At 39.0% G+C, this 13,058-nt stretch overlaps 1 protein-coding gene across 5 annotated transcripts in view; it reads left to right on the plus strand.

Annotated features, from left to right (window-relative positions):
- The window catches only part of MICU3 (mitochondrial calcium uptake family member 3), a 167,498-nt gene that overhangs the window by 100,158 nt on the left and 54,282 nt on the right, over positions 1-13,058 (plus strand). For all 5 annotated transcript variants that reach the window (XM_056558741.1, XM_056558779.1, XM_056558768.1 and 2 more), the window contains exon 6: positions 3,129-3,211. In XM_056558741.1, the coding sequence (XP_056414716.1) occupies positions 3,129-3,211 (83 nt within the window). The remainder of the gene's footprint in view (positions 1-3,128; positions 3,212-13,058) is intronic.

The following is a 13,058-nucleotide window of genomic DNA, read 5'->3' on the forward strand; positions in this document are numbered from 1 at the left end:
TACCCTATAATGTGTATGAAATTGATCAGAGAACCCCTATAACAATAAGTGAATTATTACAATAAGTTTAATACAGCTATTTAGACTTTAACAGTGTGTAAATGCTCACTATTAGGTAACTGTTTCTGTCAGTGATCGCTAATAAAACTATAAGCTCATGTAAATGGGCCTTTACTTTCAGAATTGATAAAGCTAAGCTGTCTGTACATTTAACTATTTTGTCTAGCAGCTAGAATATTTCCTCGACAATGAAACCTCAGCTCTGTCTCTGTTAAAAGTCATTAGGGAAATCCCTTAAAATTCTTGTACCATTGCTTTGACCTATTTTAGATTAGATCCCAAACCCCGCATTTTATTACATCCTCTGATTATAAGATATTAGTCCATAAAGTATCTGTTGCTTGTATAATGTCTATTTTAATCTGCCTCTAGCAATGTCCTTTCTTTACATTACGCTACACAGCTGAAACTTTTTATTGAAAATATTGTCCTCTGTGTTGTCCCCTATGACTAATCTTCTAATTTTATATTACAGTACACTTAGGCCTAGTTTAATGGTCTCACTTGCACAAGACAGGTAACTGAGACAAAGCCAGAAACCTGGTGGACATTCTGTCTAGTGAATTATTTTATTGTTCATAAGAGCAGTTTACCTACAAAATTATGCAGCCATAAGGTCTATTCATCAATGGCCACACAATCTTTCAAGTAAACAGCAGGTTTACTCGCAAAACCACATGGCCATTAACAGTCAATGAGAAAACCCCACTAAACAGTGTTTCCATGCATTTTATGACTGCGTCTCAGCCATGCAGCCATATTTACTACATTGGACCATACCGGAAAAACTTCAGCTAGAATAGGAGTAGAATATGTTGATGTTTCCCTAGTTTGTTCATTAATTAATTAAATTGGAATCAATTAGTGGAGGGTTTCAAGAGGATAGCTTTTGGAAGAGTAGCCAAGTCTATAGCCAATTTAGACAATGAAGTGTTCAGTAGTCTTCTTTATCAAAAGCAAAAAAAAGTTAAGAATAAATAATGACACATTGCAACTCCTTTGTCCCAGGAGAATGTCCTTTCTCCGGGAAGTGGAACTTCCTCTCTTAAGCATTCTTCAATGGAAAGATTATTGACTTTGACACTGATTATAGAGATACTTCATTTCCAAGCAACTTTAATAGCTAAAGGCCTAAGGAAGGTTTTCTAGTAAGGAGGGCAATGGTCAAAGTCATTTTATTATAGCGAAGTTCATTTTGAGATTTTAGTGATGGGTTGACAGGCTTTAAAATCCTCCAGTAAGCTGTTTACCGTGTTACCGTGGGTGCCAAAAGTGGGAACAATAATTTAGCTAGGATAATCCTTTGCCCTGGAAAAGTACTATTACATTAGATGAATGTCCATCCTCAAAATAGAAAGGCAGCTTGAGTCTGCCAGAATTGTCAATGGTCCTGAGCAGGGGATCCTCCCTCTATGATGTTCATATGCTCTAATATTACAAATGCACAAGGGGTGTCTTTATGAACAACCCCCTTTAAAATGTCATGGAAAAACAAAAAAAGGTTGGAGGCAAATAAAGGCAAAAAAAAAAGATTTTGAGGCAGGCTTCTTTGTATTCCAAATTTGAGGCTGGTACAGTGCAGAAGCCTCTTCAGACCTTGTTAACTTGTGACGAGTTAATCTTGTATGGCTAATTGAAAAGCTCTAAGTACAAATAGCGCTCCATAAAGCAATAGCAGATTTACCATCTACTGAAGAGTCAGATAATCCACCTCATTAACTGCAACTTTTGCCTTAAAGCCCACAGCAAAGACAACTGAATTGGGAGCCTTTGTACTTCACATACATTCTAAATGCTTTTAAAATATTTGAGATTTCAAAAAAATATATACAAAAAAAAGCTTTATAAAAAAAGTTTAAAGGAAGTTTCCATCAGCAACATGCTAGACTAAACGACCAGATCACTATGGTATTTAAAAAAAAAAAAATATCACAGTGAGCTTGGGCAATGTGGCAAATGTTCATGCCATGCACTAATTTTTTTCAGCCGACCTAGGCTTAGAATAATCTGAATTAGCCAATCACATTTTTGCCAGACATTTGTTTGCCATTGCCATCGCAAATCAGTCATTTACAAATTGCCAAAATCAACTATTTCCACCTACCATTATAACATGTGTATGACCGGCTTAAGAAGTTTGCAGTATGTATTATGACCCTGGACTTACCTTCAAATGAATGATGGCTGGTGACTAAGATCACTGAATTGCTGGTCTTGAAAATGGGATTTAAGGAGTACTCTAGGGTAAAAAAAAAAAAAACTGCTGCATGCATTGCCTATGGGAGTGCCTGAGATACAGCAACAGGGAGATTTGTGGCCCTTTTTTGGAGATCAATATTTTTTAATACTAGAGTACTCCTTTAAGGCTATGTATAAACTAATTGCATTATCTTTCTGGCATACATGCTGGGAAAGTTCCTGACATATATGCAAATGTATTCACAGGTCCCTATTCATGCAGTGGATGCCCAAAGAGTGACCTTTAAACAGCTATCAGACTGGTATACATTGATATAGCATCTTTTTCCATGCAGAGGCTTCCTGCAATAATGTATATGGCATGATATAGGTATTTTAAACATGAGAGCCTAGGGCTGACAACTACATTTGTTGGAGGCTTCCATCTGGAAATTTCCTCCACATATACCTCTTATGGAGGGTGAAAACATGATGTAAACTGAGCCTTATGGTATATGTATAAATCAACCAAGTATAGAGGGGTAAATAGCTTACATGTCCACTGTGTATGGCAAAGCAAGACTCCAATGTCCAGATAAATAGAAAAGGATCCTAGCACCCTCAGTATTCTATACATCATGACTAAGGGTTAACAGCCAGAAACGCGTAGACCATTCATTCTTTTCCATAAGTTGTATACCTGTGCCTTTATGGTCTTCTATTTAATAAAAGTTTTCAAGCATTCTACCAAGTTCTGAGATCTTCTCCTATTTATATATAAATCAACTCTGAATGTTAAAACATATCATAACGTTCAAGCAGTATATACATAACATGGAAAAATGTTTCATGTACTACATTTTTACAATCCTCTTTAAAACACTCTCTAGAACCTCATGCCGGATTCAAGATTGCCTTCAACATGTTTGACACCGATGGGAATCAAATGGTGGACAGAGAGGAGTTCTTGGTGGTAAGCTTTATACTTTTATACCAGATCATGGATTCTGAACGCCATTTCATGCAGCAGGTAGAAATATTTATATAGACACGGCAGCATCTTGTCACCTAAATCCACATTAGAAGACTACACCTGCCCCACTGATGCCAACACTTGCTTCAGCATTTCAACAGCTTGTTCACTATCAAAGTTCTTCCCTACTTTAAACGTAACCACATCACAAGACTTTTTTTCAAGTTCTTCTATATCAAAAGAAAATAAAATATGTTTTAAGTCAGTAACTAAGGCAGATTAAGATGTCCAGATGTAGAAAGTGCTAATTACAGGTAAGTGACTGAACATTAAAGGGCGTCCAGCTGCGGCAGGATCGTCATTCTTCACTTTGTTTTCGTACTTGTTCCAGTGGGGCTGGACAGATTAATGTTTACTTGCCATACCTGGAAACCAGCCATTCTTTATCAGCTTCCTTTTTCCAATGGATAATTTCTTTTTTAACTGTATTTCAAACAGGATTGTCTGTAATCAAAGTGTAGGTCTTGCCTTACCCCAACATCAAAAGAAATGCAGCTTTAGCTTTGCGAACAAGATCAGAGAATTCTCTATTTTTAGTAAATATAAGGTTATGTGAAGATATATAATGTTGTGACGTCTATTTAGATTGAACATGTCTCTAGCTATGAAAATAAATTCTTTGTTTGCCTGATAATTACCGGGTATTATGTAGGAACTTCACCTTGAAGACGTTAACATGTTATCCCTTACTTGGGAGAACACAGTTTTGAGTAGACCTATACTATTGTATATTTTACCGTGTAGCATAAGAATTTTTTAAGAAGCCCTTCCCTAATGGATACCTATTACTGGAATCATTCCCTTCACAAGCAGGAGCAATCCAAGTAAATAATAAAAATGTAGGAAGAGAAAGGGCCAGATCTTCAAGCCTTAGTGGAGGCCTCATACTACTTTGAAATACCTACAAAATATGCAGTTGCCCTGGAACACCACAAAGAAGCAGAAATTGAGGCACTAGAGAGAATAAATACTAAATATGTTTTACTTACTTTTAAGATCATAATTAAACATCAGCATTATTTTGCTAATTACTTTCATTTGAAAAAGTCCATTCTTATGGCTTGGATGGCACCAAATGGTACATCATTTAAACATTAAATTGGTTGTTCGACAAACAGCCTACATTAGCTATCCACAGCATAACTTTAGACTTACGCTTTAAGATAATTAATGATCCAACAGCTGGGACCTCCACTAATCAAGAGAACAGTGGTCCTCAAGTGCCATGTGACTGTAGTATTTGCCCACCTGCGTGACCACCACTAACTTTACTGTGTATGGGACTGACAGTGACAGTCGAGTCCTGTACTTGGCTGTCTATGTCAGTCCTATTGGCGATCATATACTGTTTCGTTAACACTGGGAACTTTGCTTCCCTCAACAATCATATATTTATCACTTATCCCCTTAACACTTATTACTGTCCACATTATTACAAGTTGGTACAGTTTGTGATATTATTATATCTTAGAATCTTGGACCTCTGCAAGTTAAAGAGGTATTTGGGTGAACATTTTGTTTTGACAATAGTTGTTCATGTAAGTTCTAAGACATTAAAAATACACTACTACTTCCTTCCTCCTCTGGCACTTTTCTAATGGAGCCCCGGGGTCCCAGGCACTGATTGAGCATGCAGTTGCTTGTGCTGACCTCAGTCCTAGAAGGGTTCAGTGAAAATAGCAGCAGCATGGTAGGCAAGGAAAGTAAGTACAGTTTTGTTTTTGTTTTTTTATGTCTTAGCACCTGCCCTACCAGAATCATAAAAGACAATGTTTCCTGGACTACCCCTTTAATATTAACATGAGCGTGATAGTGGGATTTAAGTGTAATCTTTCTTGAACTAAACTGGTGGCCTTGGTTGCTGTGGCCCCTATATAGAGTCAAGGCAGGTTAAGTTATACTGGTGTTCAACTTGGTGTAATTGACATCCCAAGAACATGTGGAAATTCCTGAACAGCTGACAGCTTAGTGTTGGCACCTCTCCCACACTAAAATATGTTGACTTACAAAAACTAGGAAAGCTTTCATTCTCATCCAGTAATAAACAATAGAGTGGTTCCAGTGTACTTGTGAAATTCTGTATATGGGTTTTCAGGGTAATTGTACATACAACACTTTACAGCCCCAGATGGTATTTAGATTTACTACCATCTACTACATAAATCTGATATTTCGATTCAGTGTGTGGTACCCCCATTTCTCATAGGAAGCATGCCCGTTGTCTTGTCGTCATGTTTGACTCTGTCCTTCATTCCCTATTATCAATCACTTGCTTACTCGTTGGCCCTGCACCTCATAAACATCAGCAGAATCTTCTCTTTTCTCACTATGGAAAAAGCTAAAGTTCACATTTTTGCACACATACATTCTTGTCTTGATTACTGTAACTCTTAACTACTCTACTTTCTGACAGCTTTTACACCATTGCCTCCCCCCTGTGCCAGTCACTTCCCTGCTTGCCCATCCACTTTAAAATCTAAACTCATCACTGTAAGGGCTGGTTCACATTTGTACCACAGCAGTATGCCACAAGATATATTTAAACAGTACTTAAAGGTATGATAAGGTATACCCATAAATGGAAAAAAAAAATCTATGCTGTGGTATATGATTTTTTTTCCATAGAAGTATATTATTGAATTAGTGACGTATTGTGTGGTATGGTGTGTTATATGGTTTGTTGTTTTTTGTTTTCAGTTTTTTTTTCTTTACAGTTGTTACATAGTTTAAGATATTAACAAAAAAAGTATCTGTTTAAAACGGATACAAATGTATACAAACGTATACCACAAACAAAAATGTTTACCACAAAAACGTATGCAACATTGAGCCAAATTGGTCTTTTTTTGGTACATCCATTTGTGGCATACCACAAATCGTTGTGTGGTATAGATGTGAACCTACCCTTACCCACAAAGCTCTCCACAGTGTTGTAACTCTTTACATCTGCTTCCTCATCTTGGTTTTTCCACCCTGATATCTGTGTTTTGACAGTAATCTAAGAGGAACATCCCTCATAATCCAAACCTCCCTCTAATGTCTCCACTACATTTCCTGTGCTGCATCAGTTCTCTGGAATGCCCTAACCTGAACAATATGCAGTTTTAAGCATACCTTTAGGGTAGGGCAGGGTCACACATGCCGTGTTTTGCTGTGTATATGCTGCTGTGTATTTTCCTTCCCATCGAAGTCTATGAGTAGCAAAATATGCAGCTGATTTTACTACCCATTGACTTCAATGGGTAGGAAAATACGCAGCAAAGTACGGCATGGGTGACTCTACAATAAAGGCACATTTTTTTTTTAGGCAGGTCTGTCACTTTCCCTAATCTGAATACACCCCTTCCCCTATATTCCTCTGAACAAGGCCCTATCATTCAGCAGTATCCATACACTCCGTAAGATAACCCCTCTACAGTTAAAACTACTCAGCCTACCAAGACACAGTTTGAATAGGAGGAGGATTTTCTTGTATCATATATAACATACTTTAGGCTGCTAATTTTTTTATACGCAATGTCATCATTTTCTATTACGATTAAATACCAAACCAAAATTCTCCAATTCTCTTAGCACCGAAGTGAGAACATTGTTGGTTAACTAGTCCCCCAAGGTCATCCCCTCCTCTTATTATCACATATTGATTGAATAACATTACTCAGTGTAAGGTTTGCTCCATCCATAAACATCCAGTCCGTGGTTCCTTTTGTCTAACAGATACAATTAAACAGCTGCTGAAACTTCATTACTACCATTTCCACACTAAAGACCTTGGTGATACCCAGAAGTGTTCTACAATCCCAGACAAATGGGAACTTTGTTTTAGTGATACTAATGTAACTATGTTGCTTTTAATCTTTCCTCATTCTGAAGGCAGTTACAAATACAATGAAGCAGTTTTAGTATTATGATGTATTATAAAGCACAAAGAAATAAAAACCCAATGAACTATGGATATTCTCCTAGTTGTTCTCTATTGTTTATTATGTATGTATAGTTCTACGCCGATTCAGGATCCTCAATAGATTTAATTTAAAAAAGGATACAGTTATTTGTACCATTGTTTTCACTTTCTATCATTGTCGGATACAGCATGGGGATAGTTTTCAATAGGGCACTTGAACTAGGAGACATTTCTTGTAGTTAACCATGGGACACATACCATACAAAACAGAGTGTAATTGGAGATTTCATCCAAGTCAAGTTAGGCTAATTCAGCATGGGTCTACTCACTGTAAAACACTGCAGATAGAGTGTTGCAATGGAAGCATGTTAAATATCACCTGCTTTATTGGATTATTGTCATGACCGACTGGAAGGACAGGGAGAGTGTCCCCTAAGCTGTCCCTATATACACTCTCCCTGCCTGCTTGCCCATCCCCCCTAAAAGGTGGATCGACAACTTGGAGTCGGTCCCTCCCTGCCCTAAAGTGCAGTGGCGTAAAAACAAATAATAAACATAGTCAGTCACAGGCCAGAAACAGAACAGGGAAAAAAGCAGACAACCAGATATACCAGACAGAATCTAAATATACAAACAGGGCAGAATATTGTGTATTAACAAACAGTTCATAAACCGGAATCCAGATAAACAGCAGATATGATAAAATGAACTAGACTAGGCATGCACCAAGTATGCAGCAGAATCCAAGAGATGCACGGGATAAACGGAAGAACTGAATGCAAAAACACCAAACTAATCAGGAACATAGAACACTGTTCACACTAGGACACAGAACAGAAGCAAACTGAACACCCACTTCAATAAAGGAGTAGACAGCATAATAAAGCCAAATAGACTACTAGCCAGCGGGCACACACAACCGTGTGATCAGGATGCTAAGCTATTAGGAAACAGAAATATAATACATAGAACACTAGACCAGAACCGGATGAGTCTGGATAGACTCCAGGAAACACTAGACAGAACCGGATGAGTCTGAATAGATTCCAGGATACCAAACAGGAATTATAACATACAGAGCACAGGTAACAAGCAAGACTAACACAGTGTGAACACAGACTAAGCAGAACGGACATACATTATCCTAAAAACCGACATATGTAACACAGACTAAAATCCACAATAAACAAGACTATTTAACCATGGCTAAAACTCAGTCATGGAAGTGTATTGCACAAATAACCGGCACAGAATGAAGGAGAACTCTGGTTAAAATAACCCACCCGAGTTCTCATTGGTTCAGAGCATTAACTATTCCCTATCCAGGGAGAATAGCAAACTGCTCAGAACATCCTAGTGTGTGAATACACACTTAAACAGAAAAATACAAAAAAACAATAAATGGACATTACAATTATTGGCATGAAAAAATTGTTTGGCCCACAGCAGATATCTGTCTTCAGCCAGTCGAAAAAAAGGAAGGTAAAATGAAGAGCTGGTTAGATGTTCAGGTCTGTTCTACATGGCTGACATGAAGAGTTTCCCTAGCAATCTAAACAGGATCAACCTGTGTGTGGCCATCTTTATGAATAATCTCTAGGCCAGAGTTGGCAACCTTTGGCTCTCCAGTTCACTCTGATATGGATGTTGAACTATCAACCTGAGTTAGAAAGACATAATACAAGAAAGGGTTGTATGGAAAAAAACAACAATGGCCACGTCTGAATGAAACTAAATTAGCTACATCTAAGTCACCCGACAGTGACCGAATTCTGTCCATGATGTGTGTAATACAAGACGCTTAAAGAGCTAAGAGAAAGACAGCTATCAGGATCTGAATGACTCACAGCAAAGAAGCAGACATGGAAGCTGACAAATCCAAAAATGTTCTGTGGCAGTAAATGAACTCTGCAAAAGAAAAATAAAAGGATCATTTGTTTGGGACTGACGGATAATGACGGTTGTGAGGAATGTGAAAAAGAAACATTCTTGGAGCTTTCATGGAAGATGGCAATTTGGAGAGAGGTTCCTAAAAACCATCACTTTACAAGCTGAGCATGAGGTGATCGGATTCCAGAAGTGTGCTGTATGTATAAGAAGAAATGGAGAGATAAGAAAAACTTGCTAAACCAACAGCAGCTCTCGTCAGCTCATTCCAGATGACAGCACCATCACAATTTTACATTAGTGTAGAAAAGATGTAACCTTATGCAAGTGCACCTTTTAATGGCTGTTCTAGCACCATAAACATTATTCACAGGTTACGGCTAAATGCGCCACTTTATAAGCTGTGTTGCCAAATGAAAACTACACGAGGAATCCAAGGACTTCAATCTCAGAAAATATTTCTGTTAAGACTAAGTTCACGCAATGTTTTGTCTCCTTTTTTACAATTAAAATGGTCCGTTTAATTTTGCTGCATGTAAAAACGTATTTGACCACGCTATTTTGTATGCACACAAAAAAAAAACTGATCCATTATAGTAATTTTTTTATTTATAATATAAGTTAATTGGAAACAGATTATGCTGTGTGGCATTTGTTTTTAAGCATCAGTTAATTTATCCATTTTTTTATTAAACTTACACCTTAGACAGCAATAATAGAAACATAGAATGTGTCGGCAGATAAGAACCATTTGGCCCATATATTCTGCCCAACAATCTGAATCCTATCAATAGTCCCTGGCCCTATCTTATATTAAGGATAGCCTTATGCTTATCCCATGCATGCTTAAACTCCTTCACTGTATTTGCAGCGACCACTTCTGCAGGAAGGCTATTCCATGCATCCACTACTCTCTCAGTAAAGTAATACTTCCTGATATTACCTTTACCCCTCTAATTTAAAACTATGTCCTCTTGTGGTAGTTTTTCTTCTTTAAATATGCTCTCCTCCTTTACCGTGTTGATTCCCTTTATGTATTTAAAAGTCTCTATCATATCCCTTCTGTCTCTTCTTTCTTCCAAGCTATACATGTTAAGGTCCTTTAACCTTTCCTAGTAAGTTTTATCCTGCAATCCATGTACTAGTTTAGTAGATCTTCTCTGAACTCTCTCTAGAGTATCTATATCCTTTTGGAGATACGGCCTCCAGTACTGCGCACAATACTCAAAGTGAGGTCTCACCAGTGTTCTGTACAGCAGCATGAGCACTTCTCTCTTTCTACTGCTTTTACCTCTCCCTATACATCCAAGCATTCTGTTAGCGTTTCCTGCTGCTCTATTACATTGTCTTCCTACCTTTAAGTCTTCTGAAATAATTACTCCTTAATCCCTCTCCTCAAATACTGAGGTCAGCACTTTGTCAAATATTCTATATTCTGCCCGAGGGTTTTTACGCCCCAGATGCATTATCTTACACATGTACACATTAAATTTCAGTTGCCAGAGTTCTGACCATTCTTCTAGTTTTCCTAAATAATTTTCCATTTGGCATTCATTATGTACATCAACCCTGTTACATATCTTTGTGTCATCAGAAAAAAGACACACCTTACCATTGAGTAGGGATCGACCGATTATCGGTATGCCCGATATTATCGGCCGATAATCACGATTTTGGGCATTATCGGTATCGGCAATTATCTTGCCGATAAGCCGATAATGCCCCGCACCGCCCCCACTGCACCGCGACCGCCACCCCCTCGACCCGCCGCACCGCACCCCCGACCCACCGCAACGCGTCGCACCCCCCACCGTGATGCTAGGCGGTATACCGGTATGGATTTTTGCCCATACCGCTATACCGGTCGGGCCCCTCCCCCACCCTCCGAGTCAATAAAAAAATTAAACTTACCCTTAATGGGGGTGGTCCGGGCCATCCATCCTTCCTGCCTGTAGTGTCCGGGGGCGTTCCGGGTGAAGAGTGAACCGGTCCGGGCTGTCCTTCTTCTCCCACGGTCTTCTCCACTCCGGCAGGCTCCGGCCTAGTACGCTGCATAGACGCCGCTACGCCGTGACGTCAGGTGCGTCGCTGCGCACGGGCGTCACTGCGCACGGGCGTCACTGAGCAGCGGCGTCTATGCAGCGTACTAGGCCGAAGCCTGCCCGGAGTGGAGAAGATGACCGCCGGAGAAGGACAGCCCGGACCGGACCACCCTCCACCCGGAAGGCCCCCGGACACTACAGGCAGGAAGGATGGATGGCCCGGACCACTCTGACAGGTAGGGGAGAGAAGCGGGTGGTGGCGGCGGCGGCCTATGGCCCCGCAAAAGCCACTGCAGATCATTGATTTAAAGCACCTGCTTTAAATCAATGATCTGCAGCGGTGTCGCAGGGGGTTAAATAGCCGATAACTTATACCGGAATATCGGTATAAGTTATCGGCTATCGGCCCTAACATGCACCAATTATCGGTATCGGCCCTAAAAAAACGATATCGGTCGATCCCTACCATTGAGACCTTTTGCGATATCACTAATGAAGATATTAAACAATATTGGTCCCAGTACAGATCCCTGAGGTACCCCACTGGTAACAAGACCTTGCTCTGAATATACTCCATTGACTACAACCCTCTGTTGTCTGTCATTCAGCCACTTTCTAATCCACTCAACAATATGGGAGTCCAAGCTCAATGACTGTAGTTTATTGATAAGTCTCCTATATGGGACAGTGTCAAAAGCCTTACTAAAATCTAGATATGAGATGTTTACTACCCCTCCGCCATCTATTATTTTAGTCACCAAGTCAAAAAATTCAGTAAGATTTGTTTGACATGATCTCCCTGAAGTAGACCCATGTTGTTTTGCATCTTGCAATCCATGGGATTTTAGATGTTCCACAATCCTATAGGGTTAGGGTTTCCATTAATTTCCCCACTATTGATGTCAGACTTACTCGCCTATAGTTGCTTGATTCCTCCCTACTACCTTTCTTGTGAATGGGCACAACATTTGCTAATTTCCAATCTTCTGGGATGACTCCTGCTACCAGTGATTAGTTAAATAAATATTTTAATGGTTTTTCTATCTCACCACTAAGCTCTTTTAATAATTTTGTGTGTATCCCATCAGGCCCCTTTGACTTATTTTTCTTCACTTTAGATATCAAACATAGAACCTCTTCCTCTGTAAAGACACATGCACCAAACAATTCAATAGTCTTCCTCCCTAATGGAGGTCCTTTTCCTTCTTTTTCTTCTGTAAAAACTGAACAGAAGTATTCATTAAGGCAGTCGGCTAGCCCCTTATTCTCTTCTACATACCTTCCTTCATTTGTTTTCAATTTAGTTATACCCAGTTTTAATTTCCTTTTTTCATTTATATATCTGAAGAATGTCTTATCCCCTTTTTTTACAGACTGAGCTAGTTTTTCTTCTGCCTGTGCTTTAGAAGTTCTTATAACTCTTCCTGCCTAGTCTTCTAGATTTCCATATCTTCCTTGCTCTGGGTTGTTTTATAATTACTAAATGCTGGCCTTTTGTTTTTTATGATTTTGGCCACTTCTGCTAAGTACCACAGTGATCTCTACCTTTTTCTGCTTTTACTGACAAGTCTAATGCAGTTTTCTGTTGCCTTCAATAATGCGTCTTTTAAGTAGTCCCATTTCTCCTGGACTCCATGTAATCCGTTCCAGTCTGAAAGGGACTAATTTATGACGAATCTCATTCAAGTCTGTTTTTCTAAAATCTAAAACTTTTGTTTTTGTGTGGTGTGACTCCTTCACTGTTTTTATATTAAACCACACTGACTGGTGATCACCTTCTAGGGGCAAAGTACCCCTTTAAGGCAAGGATTACACAGCAAATGTAAAGTAAATGGTGTTGCAAAAAAAAAAATGCCACAAAAATCTGTATGGAAAACAGGTCTTAGGATGACACATCACCACTGCAGTTTCTAATGCAGATTATTATTATTTTTTTTATCAAAGCGAGCAGGAT

Source organism: Hyla sarda, chromosome 1, assembly GCF_029499605.1.
Source record: "Hyla sarda isolate aHylSar1 chromosome 1, aHylSar1.hap1, whole genome shotgun sequence".
Taxonomy (NCBI): Eukaryota; Metazoa; Chordata; class Amphibia; order Anura; family Hylidae; genus Hyla; species Hyla sarda.